Source organism: Lutra lutra, chromosome 16 (assembly GCF_902655055.1).
Source record: "Lutra lutra chromosome 16, mLutLut1.2, whole genome shotgun sequence".
Taxonomy (NCBI): domain Eukaryota; kingdom Metazoa; phylum Chordata; class Mammalia; order Carnivora; family Mustelidae; genus Lutra; species Lutra lutra.
The window spans coordinates 20,327,635-20,345,056 of NC_062293.1; the positions used below are offsets into that span (position 1 = coordinate 20,327,635).

At 56.4% G+C, this 17,422-nt stretch overlaps 1 protein-coding gene across 6 annotated transcripts in view; it reads left to right on the plus strand.

Moving 5' to 3' along the window:
- The window catches only part of ZNF385C (zinc finger protein 385C), a 50,831-nt gene that overhangs the window by 12,931 nt on the left and 20,478 nt on the right, over positions 1 to 17,422 (plus strand). For all 6 annotated transcript variants that reach the window (XM_047707887.1, XM_047707892.1, XM_047707888.1 and 3 more), the window contains exon 2: positions 9,082 to 9,333. In XM_047707887.1, coding sequence (XP_047563843.1) covers positions 9,084 to 9,333 — 250 coding nt within the window. In that variant the 5' untranslated portion in view covers positions 9,082 to 9,083. The remainder of the gene's footprint in view (positions 1 to 9,081; positions 9,334 to 17,422) is intronic.

A 17,422-nucleotide genomic window follows, 5' to 3' on the forward strand; every position in this document is an offset into this window, starting at 1 on the left:
TGAAGTCCTCCTCCGAGGAGTGGTAGGTGGACAAGGGAGCAGGAGCACCACCACCAGGTGCCTCTAGGTCTCATTATAATGAAGAAGCTTTCTGTGTTTCCTTCCTCCTCCCCCTGCTGTTAGAGGAAACTAATTTTGGGGCATTTTCAGATAAAGGCTTGAGAGGCATCAGGACCTGGAGCAAAGGGAGCCTAGGGCTTAGAGTCAAGCAGATGGGTTTCAACTCTACCCCTTCTAGCTGTGTGACCTCGGGCAGTTGAACTAACCTCTCAGAGCCTCCCTTTCCTTATTTTCAAAGTACGGAGCAGAATACCTACCAACCTTTCCTGACTATGGGGGGATAAAGGTGTGGGAAGAGTGCAGGTTACAGAAGGCCCACAGTTAAGGACGGTGTTTTGTCTGTGTGCGGGGTTGGGTTCTGGGGTGTGTTTTTCCTAGGTGTCTAGGTGAAGCCACGTTTCTGCTGTGGCACTAAGATCGCACCTGTGGTCCTGCTGAATGATTTCAACAGGCCCTGGGCAGAACGGGAGCGCCAGCAAGCCCAAGCCTGGGTCTGGTGCTCACAGTTCAAGAAACCACTCTCTTGGCGACGAGGCGGGGGGGAGGCTGAGCTCGCCGGCATATCATGGGACAAGAGCTCCATGAAATCACCCACCCCCCAGTTCTGTACGGAGCTAACTCGAGAGTGCAGAAAAGTTAAGGGGTGGACAGCACTCATAGAAAGCAGGGTTGAAGATGGGGGGCAGTGATTTCTTCTCTTGTTCTGTTCTATGGAGGACATTGGAAGTCTGAATCAGTTTAGAGGGCTGGGACTAGGATAATAAAACCCCCAGAAACACATTTTTATTAATTGCTTAGTTCAGCTCAGTTGGTCCCCACGTAAGGTCCTGGGCAGAAGGGAGTAAATAAAGACCTAGAACTACCCGCCCTCAGTGCAAAGGGGTGGCTGGGGCAGGATTTGGTGAAGACATTTCAATACAACGTGGAAAGTACAGTGTTAGGGACCAACACAAAGTGTCCTGGGAGCACACAGGAGAGGCTTCCTGGAGGAGGTGGCCATGTCAGGGGTAGAATAGTTTGAGGGAAATCAGTCTCTTTAACTGGGAGAAGAGACCCCTTAGGAAGAAGCTGCCAGCCATGCTCTGCGGGCTGGGGAAGGTGATGTGTGTTTCTTCTGCATGACCAAGGAGTGGATCTAGGACCCATGGAGGAACAGTATAGGAAAGTAGCTTTCAGGCCTGCATACTGATGAGATTTCTGTCAGTGAGAACCACCCAGCAATGGAATATTCTGTCTTGGAAGGCAGGGAGCTCCCTGTCGTGGACATGTGCAAGCAAGCAGAGGCCAGGGGGTAGCTTGTCAGGGACAGGTTACCAAAGGGACAGGATGACCTCTAAGACCCCTTCCAAGTCTGAGCAACTGTGACTCTCCATGGACAGACACAGGATGTGGACTATGCCGGGCAGAAGTGTGACAGGATCAAGTTTGAGGCCGGACGGCGAGGTGCACCGAGACTGTGTGCCCCACCCTGGGCTTTTTTATAGTAACTACTCTATTAAGATGTAATTCACAGAGCATACAGTTCACCCCGCTGAAGTGTGCAGTGTAATATGGATTTGCCTTTAGAGAGGGGAGGAACCCATGCATTCCTTCAACAGCTGTTTATTGAGCATCTGTTAGCTACCATCAAGCTTTGTGCTGGTGCTTGGGACACCTGGGAGACAAAGGGCACGCCCTCAAGGCGGAGACCGGTAAGTATCCAGGCAGAAGATGGACATCTTGGGGGTTACGCCAGGAGGAAAGTAGCCCAGGGCTAGAACAAAGAATAATAGGGCTGGGACAGTGGGGCCTGGGGAGCGGACATTGGAGCCAAGGCCTGAGCTACAAGGGAACGAGCCTGTGAAGGTCAGGGGAGCAGTTTCAGGGTTTCAGGTTGAGGGAACAGAAGGGGCAAAGGCCTCAAGACAGGAGTGAGCTGGTGGGTGTGAGGACCGGGAAGAAGTTCTGTGAAACTGAGTGGCAGCCATGGGCCCTGCCCCTGGGTGAGGCTTGGCCAGGACTCCCCGTGGTGGGACTTCCCCTTTACAGGGCCTGGTAAACAGGAGGTCAGCCCTGAGCACAATGGGGAGTGAGTCCCATACAAGAGCCATTTCTACCCCCCTTTCTTTGAGATTCGCTTTCTTACCCTGCTACTGCCTCTCCATTAACAGAAAGATGGCAGAGCCCTCTCAGAGGGTCGTGCCTCCAGCCCCCTGCCTACTGCCCACCCCGGCTTAGCTTAATGCCCCTGCATTGTTCTGCCACTCTGGGCCGGACACCATGTACGGATGCCCTGGGAGAAATCAGGAAAGATCCCTAGCCACACACACCGGTGAAGTTTCCCCCCGCTGGAAAGGGATCCTAGGAGCAGTCTGGAGTCTCCCGCTTGGTGCTCGCTTCCTGTGTGACTTGGGCCAGTTACAATCTTTCAGTTTCCTGGTCTGTAAAATGGGGATCAAACCAGTTCAGGCAGAGCCCTCATGGGGATTGAATGTCATCCCTCCTGGCACCCAGTAGGTGCTCCCTGAATGTCAGCTTCTTCCTTTTCTCCCAGCTTCCCCCCGCAAAACAGGGGCAATTTGCTGGAGGTGGGGAGATCACAAAAGAGCTCTGGGAGGTGACCACTTTGGGACTCCCTTCCCTGAGCTCTATGGCCCCCCAGACGCCAAGGGCCGTTCATGCCTTGCCAGCCAGGGGTAAGAATACTCACCACTGGGCCCAGCCCTTCTGCAGGGAGCACTCCTGGGTCTCCCCTTGCCTGTCTTCCCAGGGATCCCCGCCGTGCAGCTCCCTTCCGGGGTCTCCTCTGTGCTCCTTTCCCAGCGGCGCGGCTACTGGCACCTGCTGGGAGCCGGCCGGCCGGGGGCGGGCTCGGGAGCCCCGCGGCTGCCCGGGGACTCGCAGGCCGGAACTCAACCGCCACGCACCTCCAGGAGCCAGGAATCCGGATCGCCCCGGGGGGCCGTGGGGAGCGGGATGCAGCCGCGATCGGGTCGGGAGCGCCCTTCAGGTAGGCACCGGCGCCGGCCGCGGGACCGCACTCCCGGCTCCCCATCCGGGACAGAGCTCCGCTGTGGCTGAGCGCTTGAGGGGGCCCGCGCCAGCTGGGGATGGCTCTGAAGGGCTGCGGGCAGCCGCAAAGACCCAGCCCCACCTTGTGCGGTGTGGGGTGGTGGGCAGGCAAGAACCACAATTTAGCCAAACCCCGAGGTTGGGAGAGGAGACAATAAGAGTGATGGCAAGAAGGACTTTCCAGGTCCCCCTAGGGGAAGAGAGGCTGGAAACCACAGGGCAGAGAAGGTGGGACTCCCACCCTCAGGAGGGGACCATTATCTGGAGATGGGGCTCCACAAATAACTCACTTTCTTTTCCTAAGGAGTCTAGAGAACCCCAGAATCAATCCACCGAGATCAGCCCCTGGGATTAAATAGAACGGAAGGAGTAGGGGAGGGGAGATCTCCTGTTGTCTTTTTGGGGGTGCAAAGAGCATACTCGCTAGCCCCCTCCATTTGCTGTCTACACTTCCCCCTTCAAGCCTGTAGCCTCATCCTCAGCAGAGGGCACAGGTGGGGCCCTTCTGGCCTGCCTTCTACCCACAACTCTCGAACAGTCTGGGACTCTCAGCCTTCCTCCCTCTGGCTCCCTGGATGGACACCCTGGCCCTAGCTTGGAAGTGTCGGTGGTGGAGCCCTCTTGGGCAGGGAATGGGGCTTGGGGGAGCTTCCGCTCAGCCGGTGGAGACCTGGGCCGGGCAAGCAAGCTGTGGATCTGGGGGCCCGGGCACAAGATCCTGGGCCCTGATGCTAAGAGGGCTGGAGGTAAAGGGCTGTCCTGCACAGCAATCAGGTTTCCCAGGCCTGGCCTGGCAGCAGAGCCTAGAAAACGGGGTGCCAAGGCTAATATTGCCTTCCTAACTGCCCGTCCCCCTCACCATCTTCGAGGCAGCTTCTCTGTGTCCCTGTAAGGAGGGTTGCAGGTTAGATAGCAAGAAGGACTTCCTTCCTGAGGGTGGCATGAGGCTCTTTTGAGGGAGTACCATGCCTAAGAGAGGCAGCCCCCACCTGTGGGGGTGTCAGGATGGCAGGAGGTCCTCTGGGACACCCAGCCTATAGGGATGAGGACAGAGCAGACTGGGGGAGGGAAGGTCGGGGGGTTGGTGACCTCATCTCTGGGCCATGGCTCTCCCTCACCTCCCATGCCCTCTCTCTCCCTTTCTTGGAGCAAGAGTTGGCTTTCAGCACTTCTTAACCAGTTTACTCCTGAAATCCCCGGCATCCAGCATCTCCAGGGGAAGGTGATGGGCTGCCTCTGTCACCACTTTGGACAGGAAGACAGAAATGCCTGCTTTGGTTTGCCCAGTGGAAACCCCCACCCCCACCCCCGGGCCCTGGCACCTGGAGCTGCTGGTGCCTTGGCAAAGTGGGGAGGGTGTGGGCTGGGGGTTGGCATGTCCATCCTACTCCTCTAGTGGGGAGGCTTAGGTGTGACCTGGCTGTGATTCCAGCTCTACGAGCCCACAGGATGGCGGGGGGTAGATGCCACCCTGTGGTGGCCAAGCACTGAAGTGGCTAATTTCCTCCTTCCTCACCCTAGAAAGTTGTCAGCCTTGAGAGAGGGGAGGTGACAGGAGAGACCGGTAGGCTCAGTGGTGGCCCCTCAGGGGCACTGAGTGGGCAGCTGGAGCCCAGAGGGCCCATGCTCTACTAGAACAGGAACAAACCAGGCCTCTCTTCTTCCAGACACTTCTTTCTACCGAGGGGTTGGTGGGGAGGGACAGGATCCCCAGCTCCTGGGGATCCTGTGAGTGAGTGGGATGGGGGCTCCCAGGCTGTGCACCCCCTCCCCCTGTGTCACAGGATGAGAGAGGACTGGCCCCACTCACCTGCCTCTCCTTTCGACTCTGAGCCTCAGTTTCCTCACTTGTAATGCCTCACAGGGTTGTTGTGAGGGTTAAAGGAGGCTGTTTGCACAGCGCCCAGAGGGCAAGGGGCACCCACCAGGGGCAGTTCTTTCTCCAAACCCACCCCCCTTTCTCTGGTGGCTGAGACAGACCAGTACGGCCCCATCTTCCCCCAGGCCCCACCTCAGAGGCAGCTGCTTGGAGGTGCCTGCAAAGGACCTAAGAGATTAGCCCAGCCCAACCCCCCTCTCTTTAAAGAGGGAAAACTGAAGCCCAGAGGGACAGGGACTAGCCCCACGTTGGCCAGCCAGCCGGGCTCCCTTCTCAGAGGCAGGGCCTAGGACCTGGCTGGGGAAGGTGGGAGGGTAGAGGTTGGCAGGCATGGGGGAAAATACCAGAGTGTAATTGGGCTCATTAAGGATTTAGTGAGGGAGCCCTTCATGCCTTGCCAAAGGACGGGGACAGACCTAGAACCTTCCTCTCCCGTTAACCCTCTGGAAAAAGTGTCTCTTTCCTGAGGACCCCTTCCTCAAGCTACAGCTGAAACAACTCCCCGCTCTGTGCTGTATGGCTTCCAAGGTTCTTTCCAGCCAGCCCTCTTGGGACAGGCAGGCCTAGAGCTCCACCCCACTGCGTGCCCGAGGGCCACGGAAACCCAAGCCCCGAAGTCCATTCATCACTCAGCAAAAGTGGTGGAGGTGGAGCCCTAGGGCCCTGCCTGGGTGCTCTCTCCATCCCCTACCCGCTCCAGGTCCCTGTGAACCGACAAATAGGCGGTCAGGCAGCAACCCTGGCCTCCGCCAGCTCTGGTGTGAGCCTGCCTTTACATGGTGGCTCCCTCCCCCCATCAACCCCAGCTCCCTGCTGCAGCCTTGGCCTTCTCTTAGGGAAGGGGGGAGCAAGAGAGCTTTGTCTGTGCAAATCACAGACAGTCAGACACCTGGGTACATCCATGCTGTTTTTTTTTTTTTTTTTTTTTTTTTTTTTTAAGATTTTATTTATTTGACAGAGATCACAAGTAGGCAGAGAGGCAGGCAGAAAGAGAGAGGAGGAAGCAGGCTTCCCGCTGAGCAGAGAACCCGATGTGGGGCTCGATCCCAGGACCCTGAGATCATGACCTGAGCCGAAGGCAGAGGCTTTAACCTACTGAGCCACCCAGGCGCCCCCATCCATGCTGTTTTTCTGCACTTTCACTTGGTCTTTTCCAGAACTTAGTTCAGGTTCAGTTCTCCCCCCTTCTTCAAGTCCCTCTCTCCCAGCCTCTCTGGCTCCAGCCTCTCTGGCTCCAGCCCCTTCTTGCCAGGGTGTGGCCCCTCCCTGCCAGGCACTCCAGCCTGTTAGGGGCTGAGCACCCCCAAGTCCCCCCAGGAGTCTTTCCCAGAATTTGTAAAACCCCCTCCCCACCCAGAAGTTCAAAAGAGGACTTGGCAGCCTTTAAGGAGAGGGGGAATGGGGCAGCGGTTAAGGACTTGGGCTCCAGGATCAGACAAGTGTAGGTTCCCCATCTAGCTATGAAACTTCTCGATGCCTGTTCTCTAATCTAGGAAGTGGGATAATAGGTTAATAATAGTGCCCACCTCACAGGGTTGTTATGAAGTTTAAAAGAGATCCTATGTGCAAAGCACCTGGCACATAGTAAGCTCTCAATAAATGCGGTCGTAATTCTAAAGACGTGGCCTGGTCAGCTGGGTAAAGAGGGAGGCAAGGAAGCTTCTAGAAGCAGCTCTTCACTGTTTTCCACGTCCTTTTTAATTTTTTTAAAAAGATTTTATTTATTTATTTGACAGAGATCACAAGTAGGCAGAGAGGCAGGCAGAGAGAGAGGGAAGCAGGCTTCCTGCTGAGCAGAGAGCCCAGTGCTATTCAGGGCTTGATCCCAGGACCCTGAGATCATGACCTGAGCCAAAGGCAGAGGCTTAACCCATTGAGCCACTGAGGCGCCCCTCTTTCCATGTACTTTGAAGCAAGTCCACTCCCCTCTTCTGGGACTCAGTTTCCTCTTCTGTTAAAGAGGACGTGGGAGACAGGTCCTGTCCTCGTGTAGGTCCAGTGAGGGCGAGTCATGCTGCTGCTTTAGGGGAGCGAGGGCAGGGGGTGCTGGCCAGCCGAGGCTCATGGCAGGGGTCAGACAGATGCGTGTGTGCCCTCAAGAGTGTCCACCCCTCCCCAGTTTCTGGCTGGGAGTCATAGCTGGAGCGTGGCTCCTCAGGGGACAGCTGGGAAGGCTGGGTCAGGCCGGGCAGGTTACGGCAGGCTGGCAGCCCAGCCAGGGAGCACAATTAGCACTGAATCCAGGCAGGCCCCGTGAGCCCAGAGGCTGTATATCACAGAGGTTTAATCAGCCCCCTGGCAGATACTTGTCGGCTCTCTTGGGCCGTGTCCTCAGCCCGCCTGTCATAAATGGCACCGAGATTTCAAAGTCTCCCCATCCCCTCACTGGCGGGACAGGCCTGGCCAGGAAAAGCTCATTCCCCTGAAGCCTCTTCCCCACTGGCAAGCCGAGGACCCCCTCCCCACCCAAGAAAAACCACTTGCAAGCGGTATTTTTTCTGGCTTCTTCCTCCTGCTGGGAGGGTAGGGGAAGACTTGTGCAGGCAGGACCAGAGCTCTGATGACCTCCCCGTGGAGGTGAGAGAGTGCTGAAAGTAGGTGGGGATTCTGGGCCGCCCAGGAGGGGATCGCTCACAAGGTGAGGGCAGTAACCTCCCAGGATGCCCTCTGTGGGCAGGACTGTGCCCTGCACCCCCGACACAGCGCCTGGGAGGTTGGCATGGCTCGGGCTAGGGGCGGCCGGAGTGCGGAGAAGGGGGGTCCTCCCCTCCAGGAGGGGTATGAAGTTTCCCCCCTTCGCTACCTGCTAGATGGTCGCTGCGCCACCTGGAGCCTGTCTCTGGTACTGCACCCTCGCCGCTCCACCGGGTTTGGGGACCTCTGCCCCTCAAGCCACTGGGCACCTCCAAAAGCGGACAGGTCAGACCTCCCATGCACCCGTTTCCTAGGGCAATGGCAACAAAGTACCACCAACCAGGTGGCCTCCACAACAGAAACATATTGCCTCACAGTCCTGGAAGCCACAGGTCCGAAGTCAAGGGTTCCTCAGGGTGGATTTCTTCTGAGGGCTGTGAGGAAGTTCACATGTCCCCGAGCTCGGGAATTCTCTGTCCCCTCAGAGGAGGTGAGGGAGGCTCAGGCCAGGCCCTCAGGGAGCACCCCCCCCAACCGTGTGCAGCCCCAGCAGAGAGCACACACACAGATCCAGGAAGTGAAAAGGAAGACTGTTCAGTGTGAGGAAGAGAGTTGGCAACCCCAGAAGAGAGCAGGTGAGAGCCGAGGAGTCAAGCAGGAAGGTTCCAGAGAAGTGAATCGGAACGGAAAGATGGTGTGTGGCAGCTGAGGGGCCTGGAAGGGATGTGTGTGTGTGTGTGTGTGTGTGTGTGTGCGCGCGCGCGCGCGCGCGCACGTGTGGGTACATGTGTGTGTGAGTGTGTGAAAAGGCTGTGTTCCGTAGACGCGGGCAGCAGGGCCCAGGTCACTACCGAAAATATCAACTGTTGCCACAGCCTGGGTGGCCCCCACAGCGAGGGACATCTGGAACCACGTGGGCCAGGGGTGGGGATGGTTTCACACACTGTCAACGTTTGTGAATGTCACCGGCTGGGCACTGGGCGTAGGGAGGTAGGGTTTCTGTAGTCAGCCCTCTGGCTAGCAGCTACAGTAAGCGCCACATGCCTGCCTATCACAGGATTGTTAGCGCCTGCTGCGAGGCCGAGAATAGGGCCCTGGCTTCCTGCACTGTGACGACTCCCCTAACCTTACTGCTACCTCTCCCTGGCTGCTCCCCAACATCCAAGTCTTCCTCTCTGAGCCGAGTCCCCAGGTGTCGGCCTCTCGGTGTGTGGACATTCGTGACCGTCTTCCAGACCATTCCAGACATTCTTCCAGTGTTTTAATGCTGCTTTGTTTGAAGCGGACCCTGTCACATTCCCTTTGCCACCCTTGGGCTGGGGATGTCCAAAAGCTGAGGAGCTTCATCTGGGACACAGGGCACAGGTGTCTGTCTCCGGGTCTTGAGCCCCTCTCGCTCCTTCTGTGTGCTCACAGTACTCAAGCCTGTTGACTTGTCTCCCTCTCTCTCTGCTCAGGTATGAAGCGGCCACTGAGCCCCTCTCCCCCAGGTGAGAAAGAGCCCCCCGTATCTGGAGCTACGGAGTGCCCCCCTCGGCCCCCAGAACTGCCTAAGCCCAAGCGGGAAAGAAAACGGCCATCCTACACGCTCTGTGACGTTTGCAACATCCAGCTGAACTCAGCAGCCCAGGCCCAGGTGCACTGCGGGGGGCGCGCCCACCAGCGGCGGCTAAGGCAGCTCAGCTTGGGGAAGACCCCCACCGGGCCAGGTCAGTGCAGAGGGGCGATGCTCCTACGGGCTCCATCTGGGCCCCGTGAGAGGCTCTGGGGCCGTGGGCTCTCTTGGGGGTGGGGGGAATGTTGGGTCTGGGGTGCCTTCAATGGGTCCTCACGGTTGGAAGTCACCCCGATACATCAGGACAGCCCCCCATGGGGTCTCTTAGGACCCGAGGGTCTTTAGGACTGAGGACTTCTCTTGAGCTCTTTTTAGGGTGTGAGAGCTCTCCTTGTGAGGTCTCTGGGGGGTCAGGACCCCTAAGCAGCCTTTCTCCAGTCTGGAGCCCCCCAGCAGGGATAGCCTTTCTGACAAGGGATAGCCTGGGCCTCTGCTCTAGTCTCTGAAGTTTGGGGTCAGCAAGGTGCACGGCCCTCCAGCTGAGGGACAGACAGGGGAAGCCACTCCTCCTCTAGCGGCTGGACTCCTGGCCAGGATTTCTGCCTCTCCCTGGCTGGGGTGACTTTGCAGAGGTTTGGCTGTGAGCTGAAGGGGCTGCTGGCTATAAGACAGATTTCTGGGGGAAATGGGTGAATGCATTCATGAGGGTGATTTGAGCTGACAGACACGTGGGGGCCATGGGGAAAACGAGGAGAGGCAGGCTGCTTGGCTGGCAGGGGAAACAAGTCCAGAACTAGGCCCAGTGTGGGAGGTGGGGGAAGGCCAGAACTTCTACCTGGTTCTCGGGAGCAGCCACTGGAAACCTACTTTGCAGCCCGGGTCAGGAGCTTTGCCAGAGGGCTACATTGTTGTTTTGGCAAATATTCACGGGACACCCACTGCATTTCTGTCACTGTGCTGGGGTCTGGGGACAAATCCCCTTTGGACTCCTCACCGTCCTACTCCAAGATGGAGTCTGTCTTTTGGTCTGAGACAGCCACAAAAAGAGCAAATAGTGTTGTGGGTGCCACGTGTGGGTACAAAGGGAGAAGGGGCGATTATACCTGGGGACACCAGGAAAGGCCTCCTGGAAGAAGGGGGACACACTGAGCTTTGGAACAGGGGCATGGGAAGAAAGGACACTGCAGGCAGAGGTCACCGCATAAGCAAAGGCAGGGGATGGCCTGAGGGCTGGTACCACCTCCTCCACCCGAGTGCTTGGGGCTGGGCACCAAGGGTGTGATTCTGAGAAAGAGTGTATCTGACTATATGGATATTTCTGGAGTGTGTGTGTGTGTGTGTGTGTGTGTTCAAAAGTCACTCATTCATCTTTAGCTATTTATTTATTTATTTATTTTTAAAAGATTTTATTTATTTATTTGACAGAGAGAGAGATCACAAGTAGACAGAGAGGCAGGCAGAGAGAGAGAGGGAAGCAGGTTCCCTGCTGAGCAGAGAGCCCGATGCGGGACTCGATCGATCCCAGGATCCTGAGATCATGACCTGAGCCGAAGGCAGCGGCTTAACCCACTGAGCCACCCAGGCGCCCCATCTTTAGCTATTTATAGAAATCAACTAGGCAAGCTGCTGTTTGGAGGATTCGTATTTTTACTTTTTTCCAGCTTTATTAAGATATTATTGACATATACGTCAATTTAAGGTATATGATGACTTGATGCACCTGTGTAATACAAAATGATTACCACAATAAGGTTATTCAACATCTCCATCCCCTCACATAATTATGATTGTGAGTGTCGATAGCATTTAACAGCTCCCAATGTAAGTGTGTAAAATGGGATTGTTAATTACAGTCACCATACTGTGCATTTGATCCCCAGATCTTATTTATCTGATAGCTTGGAATTTATACCCTTGATCAGCGTCTCCCCATTGCCCCCACCCCCAACCCCTGACCACCATGACTCTAATCCCTATTTCTCCGAGACAAACTTTTTAGATTTTTTTAAAAAAGATTTTATTTATTGATTTGAGAGAGAACCAGAGATAGCAAGAGAGAGTACCAGTGGGGAGGAGAGGGAGAAGCAGTCTCCCCACTGAGCAGGGAGCCCAATCCAGGGGCTCCATCCCAGGAGCCCAGGATCATGACCTGAGCCGAAGGCAGCCGCTTTATGGACTGAGCCACCCAGGTGCCCTGAGACTGACTTTTTTAGATTCTGCGTGTAACTGAAAACATATGGGATTTGCCGAGGAATTCGCATTTTTCAAAGGTGGCAAACCTGCCTGTCAAGAAAGGTCTGAAGACACAGGCAGACAAGTTTGTCCAAGATAATAGCAGGTTCCAAAGAGGCGGGTAGATGGTGCTTGGGGAAGTCAGAGGCAGAAGGGAATTGACAGAAGTCAGGGGAAACTTCAGAGAAATGATGTTGATGTTGGACTTCGGAGACGGAAAGGGAATTCCAGGCAGAGAAACAACTAGAGCCAGTGCTCTGCGATCTGAGGCCTGTCGTGGCCTTCCGGGAGTGGTGGGCACAGCCAAAGGTGAGTGGGAACCAGCTGGAAGGGCCTCACAGCCAGACTGGGGGCTTAGCCTTTGTCCTGAAGGTGATGGGTGTCCCTGAAGGGCTCTGAGCAGGAGTCATTAGAGTTTTTAGATGTCTCTGGCAAGAGGGAAGGTTAAGACTTGGGGGTACGTGAGAAGAAGCAGGACATAGATTCTGGTGTCTTTTCTGTAGCAGAAGCAACAGGACTCGGGGACAGAGAGATGTGGAGAGGGAGGTGTCCAGGATGACTCCAGGTGAGGTGATGCTGTGCCAGGCAGTGCCATCCTCAGAAGGGAAGCAGGCCTGGAGGGCAGTAGGGGGTGGGGAAGGCGAGTCTGGCCTGGGTCTGCCCCAGGATCTGCCGTCCAGCCCCAGAGTAGCCTCTTTAGCCCTGCTTCTGGACGGCAGATCCTGGGGTACAATCCTCCCTCTCTCTCTTCCTGCCCACCGTGCCCCCATGGAGAGAACAGGTGGCGTGCGAGGAGAAAAGGCTAAAGCACGAGATGTGGCCAGAGGGAGAGGGGTCACAGGGATGGGAACCCCTTCTCTGGGCTTCCCTCTGGGCTTCCCCCAATTCTTTAGAATTGACTTGTTTTTATGTAAGCCAGAGTACTTTATGAAATTAGGAGGGGTAGGTAGATCTGTTTCACAAGTGGTATCCTATGATTTATGACATTAAATGTCTGGCCCAAGATAACCCAGTCAGCCAGCAATAAAACCATTAGAAGCCTGGTCTTGCTTTCCTCAATCATTTTAACCCAGATGGTTTCTTCCACTGAAAAGTCTCTGCCCATCATGTCCTCATCCCCAGAGTTCTGGGTAGGTTTGTGGGGACACCAGGAGACGGGATGCCTGCTCCTCCTCTCCAGATTACAAAATGGAAAGTGAGTTGCTGTCCCTGCAGTCATCTGTGGTGGCCTGTGCCAGGATTCTGCCCAGAGGGGTGCTCAGAGGGGTGCTTGGAGCCTGCCCTTGGGCACAAGCACAGCTCAGAGGGGGCGGCAGCCATGGGGGCAGACCTTTCTCACTGCCCTGATGAGAGAGGGGGTTGGGCTGTGGGAGCATGGGAGGGTGACAGCTGGGCCTAGGGCAGGGATCAAGGGTCCTCAGATTTGTGGGAACCCGGGAATTTGGGGGTCCCAGCTAAGAACCTGTTGTCCGTTGGCCTCATTATTTCTAAGCCTACTCCAGGCCACTCCACACACTCTCATGGATTTCTCCTGTCTCCTTGGCTCTCTGAGAGCTGGGGGTGGGAGAGGAAGCCCCAGCAGCTGCCCTGGGGTGAGGACTGGGGGTAAGGGGCCCTCAGCCATGCCGAAGGCCTCTCCCAGCCCTTGGTGGGGACTGGGCCAGAGCAGAGGACCCTGAGGATGCAGCTGACTGGGGGCAGCCTCGGCCTCTGAACGGAAGAGTCACACAGAAACCTTCAAGAGGCTTGAGGCAAAGTGTAAGGAGCCTTTAACACACGGCTCTGCAGTTAGACACGTGAAGTCTCAGCCGGGTGGCAGCTAGGGGGACCACTCATTCGCTGGAAGGGTACTGAAGGTGTGGGGGTGGGAAGGCCGCACTGGGAGGCCTCCTGGAGCTGTCACTCTGATTAGGGGTCTGTGAGGCTGGCAGCTTGCACGGTGACAGGCCATCACAGGCAGTGAGGTGGGGACCCTCTCCTCCTCATGTCCCTTAGGACACCCATGGGAGGGGGTGACGGAGACTCTTTCTTCCCTGAGCCTCCTCGCCAGTGCTTAGGTCAGAGGCTTCCTTGCTCAGCCACACCTAAATGAGCCTGGAACACTTGGGAGGGGGTACAGGATGGGGAAATGGCAGGTACCCCAGACTTCCCCTAACCCCTCCCCCCACATGCTGCCCCAACTTCCCCCACCCACCCTCCACCCCATCTGTCTCCTATGCAGCAGGCCCTTCCCTCCTGCAGGAATGTGTCTTGAGCCATCTTCCCCTGCCCCCCTTGCCCTTCCTCCCACAGGGTGGGCTCTGCGAGCACCGGGCTCCTCTGCCCCAATAAGGTTGAACTCAGTGACCCCGCTGACCACCATGCACGCACGCATGCACAAACGCACACCCCAAACAATTTTAGGTTGTTCTTGAACATCTGCAAAAAGGTTTGCTGGCTCGTCCCTCTTAGCCTCAGCCTCTACTGTGAATGCTGGGCCTGCACAGGACACAGGGATCTGGAGGCATCTGCTTAGGACCCAAACTGTTTGGGAGGCAAGGCATTCCCCCCCTCACCCAGCCACTCCAGGAGATGGTGGTGCTCACTTCTCACTTTACACTGGGATGCTGGAGCTCAGAGAATGTAAGCAACACACCCAAAGCCACAAAGCGGGTTCAGATCCCAGTGTGTCCGACTTGCCCACCCTAGTCCTGCTGCTGCTGAGGAGAGTAGTACATACGACGAGATTCTGGGCCTGGATGTTTTAGGAATGTGGTGAGGGGATGACCAGAGAAGGCAGGCTGGCTCCCAGATGATGTCACAGCTTTCAGAACTCATAGACTCTCCTCTGCCTTGTGCCTTGGTACCTCCACTGAAAAATGGGGAGATGCCAGCCATTCCCCCACTGGGCCTCACCTGGCTGGGGAGGGGAGGGAAGTCTCCCAAAGCCAATCCCTCCCTTCTCTTGGCAGGACTGACCCAGCCATACAATTCACCGCAACCCCCACACCCCCCACATCTACCATCACCAGTGCAACATGACACCGGAACAGAGAGAAGAGAGAAGGGGATTTTGGAAATGACTTAAGTTCTGAACAGGCCAGGGGGGCCTTGGGTGGGGAGTGCAGAGTAGACACTAAGTGGGACAGGAACACAGAGATGAACTCAGATGATAATGGATTTCGGGGCAAAGACTCCATGGCTTTGGGGGTGGCCAGCGGTCAGAGTGGTGGGTGGAGGCTGTTGCCTGTACCCTCAGACCTCCCCTAGCTCCTGTTCTAATCAGACTCTCCATCTCCTGAGTCTTTGAGAGACAAGCCTCTTGCTGCATTCTGAGCCCCAGAGATCAAAGACCTTGAGCTCAGGTCACGCCTGAGTCACCGGCTTGATGAGCTCCTCACCCCCCCATTCCCCGCAGATGGATTAATTTCAGTCCCATCAGGAAGCCCTGGAAACCCTCCAGCCTGTCCCCCCATCGTTTCTGTATCTCCCTGGGCTGCTGATTCCTCTTCAGTGCCCCGCAATCCATCCCAAGGCCTTTGGGTGCATGTTTTGGAGACATAGGGCTCAGCTCAAGGCCACCGGTAAGTTCTTGTTGTAGTCTAACCAGAGTCTCCTGCTGCTGTTCTCCTTAAGTGGCAGGTGATAGAAGTGCCCCTCACTCTCCCTAGACAGCCGTCACCTCCCCCTCCCCCAGGTGTGAACCTGACCATCAGACACTCCCCCCTACCTGAGACCACCAGGAAATGCAAGGTTGTCTGGGTGGAGAATTAGGGGGCTTAGCTTAGATCCCTGCCCTCAAGAAGACAAAGATTCTGTCTGTGTCTGGGTGGGTTAATTAGCCCTGGGCTTGAGTTTCCTTCCTTCCCCCAGAGCCTCTTCCTAACAAACCTGTTTTCAGGAGCTGCTGCTGCCAACCCCTCCCCAGACCCTTTGCCGGCTGTACTGGCTTCTCCAGAGATTACAGGTTATTGTCTGGTGGAGACAGGATGCTGAGGGGGTGGGGGTTAGCGCTGGGCCTGGGCTTGGAATGCCAGACTGGATCCAGCTGTGGGTTGGCCTGTCCTCTCCTCCATTCCACCCCCTCCCCCCACCAGCCCCCAGGTGCTCTGGTGAGTAGAGAGCTGGCCTTAGTTAGGAAGAGGAGGGGGAGGAAAGAGCAAATGGGGGGAGAGCTGAGCCTGGGGGTAGGGAAGGGTCTGGAGCAGGGGAGCGGGGTCAGGAGTTCTAGCTGACCAGATGAACACCCCTACCCCACCTGGCATTGCCCAGGTAGTAGATCCAACGGTCCAGGCACCGGACTAAGAAGGGCAAGTTGCCTGGGGCTCCCTTCCTACACCACCATGGCCAGTGCTCTGGGGTGTAGTGGTCACACCTCCCTGGGCCTCAGTTTCCCCTTCAGCAAAGGAGGTAAAATGTAAGGGGATGGTGGGCCAGAGGATGAGTAAGGCTGGACAGGAGAATGGGGGATCCTGCAACAGTAAGCCCCAAGGCAGAGCTGCAAAGTTCAGCAAGAACTTTCTGGCACTCTGGGAAGGGGCTGGCCGCACATCCTTTCTGGAAGTCTCTATAGGCAAGGTCAACTCTGCACTTAAGTACAAGAGGCACTAGAGAGGGATTCTCTGGAGGAGGGGGATGGATGCCGCCCCCTGTCCCCAGTCCCCACAGTTGCCCCATTCTCCACCCGTGGGGCCGGAAGTGCTCTGTGTTTTCCACCCTGGCTGGGATGGGAGAAACTAGGGAACAGGCAGCTGCTTCCAGGCGGGGGGAGAAAGGACCCTGCAACCGCTGCTTTCCAGCAAGAGCAGGAGTCCCTCCCTCTGCCCTCCCCTCCTGTCCCTCACATCCCCACCCCTTCCCTCTGTCACTCTCTGGCTGGTTTCATTTGCTCCTCAGACTGCGCTCAGCGGTGCCTCCAAAGGCAGAGAATGCTCTTGGGTGAGTGCTGGGGGTGCCAGAGCGTGGGGTGGGGGCTCGGACAAGGGTGGCTCTCTCCTCTCCCCGCCCCATCCTTTTCCTGCTGTTTTTGGCCCCCAAAAGTTGTCTGTGGAGAGATTCTGGTAGCCATTTGACACTTGGTACCTTTTCCAAGGTCCAGAGCTGAGCAGGGGAGCCCCCACTGTGGCTGGGAACAAAGGTGAGGGTGTGGGTAGAGGGCAGGACTGGTCAGAAGACTGGAGGGGCACCCTGAAGGAGGGAGGGGGTCTATGCTTGGGGCAGATGTGCATTTGAGGAGCCTGTGCCAGAGGTTCCTTGTATCAAATCATACCTTCGACTACCAAGGAGAGTTGTGGGGGGTGGGGCAGGAGACTATTGAAGAGGGAGTCATTATTTCAGCACAGACAGAGAGAAGTTGAGAGAGGGAGACAGGCAGAAATCTGGGTGGTCCTATCTGAAGCCCCGCCACTGCCCTGGAGTCCACACCAGTGCCCCCCACATGTATCAAGGTCTCCTGGCTCACCCCTCCACACAGGGGCTACCTGGCACTCTCTGAGGGAGACAGCCATTACCTTTTAGGAGGTATTTTTGGGAACCCCTTCCACAAGGGCTGGAGGGCTGGGGCAGAGTTCTTGTGACTGGTTTGGGGGGGTCTTCTAGCTGGGGATGGGGGGATCTGCCGAATGTGGGAGCACCCTCTGGCCCACCCTCTGGTGGGAATCTTAAGCCAACTGGGGGGTGGGCAAGCAGGAGATCTTGGATTAACCTCCCATTCCCTGCCTTTGGCCCTCTCTCCCTCCTGGACTCCCATTTTCTTCAGAGTTTTAGTTTCCTCTGTGATAGGAAAGGGAGTTTTACTCTTTGAGATGTGTGTGTATGTGTGTGGGCCTCAGGGAGGACCCTCCCATCTCCCCCTGTGACTTATGGTGGGGCAAGAGAGAGAGAGAGACTCTGGGTCTGGCTACACGAGCTTGTGTGTATGTCTGATGCATTTAATTTTGTAAGGGAGGGTGTGTGCACGCACCCATCTCTGGGTGACCATGTCTGTTTATAGACGTTTGTGTCTACACATCTCTTTGTGATGGCATGTGCCA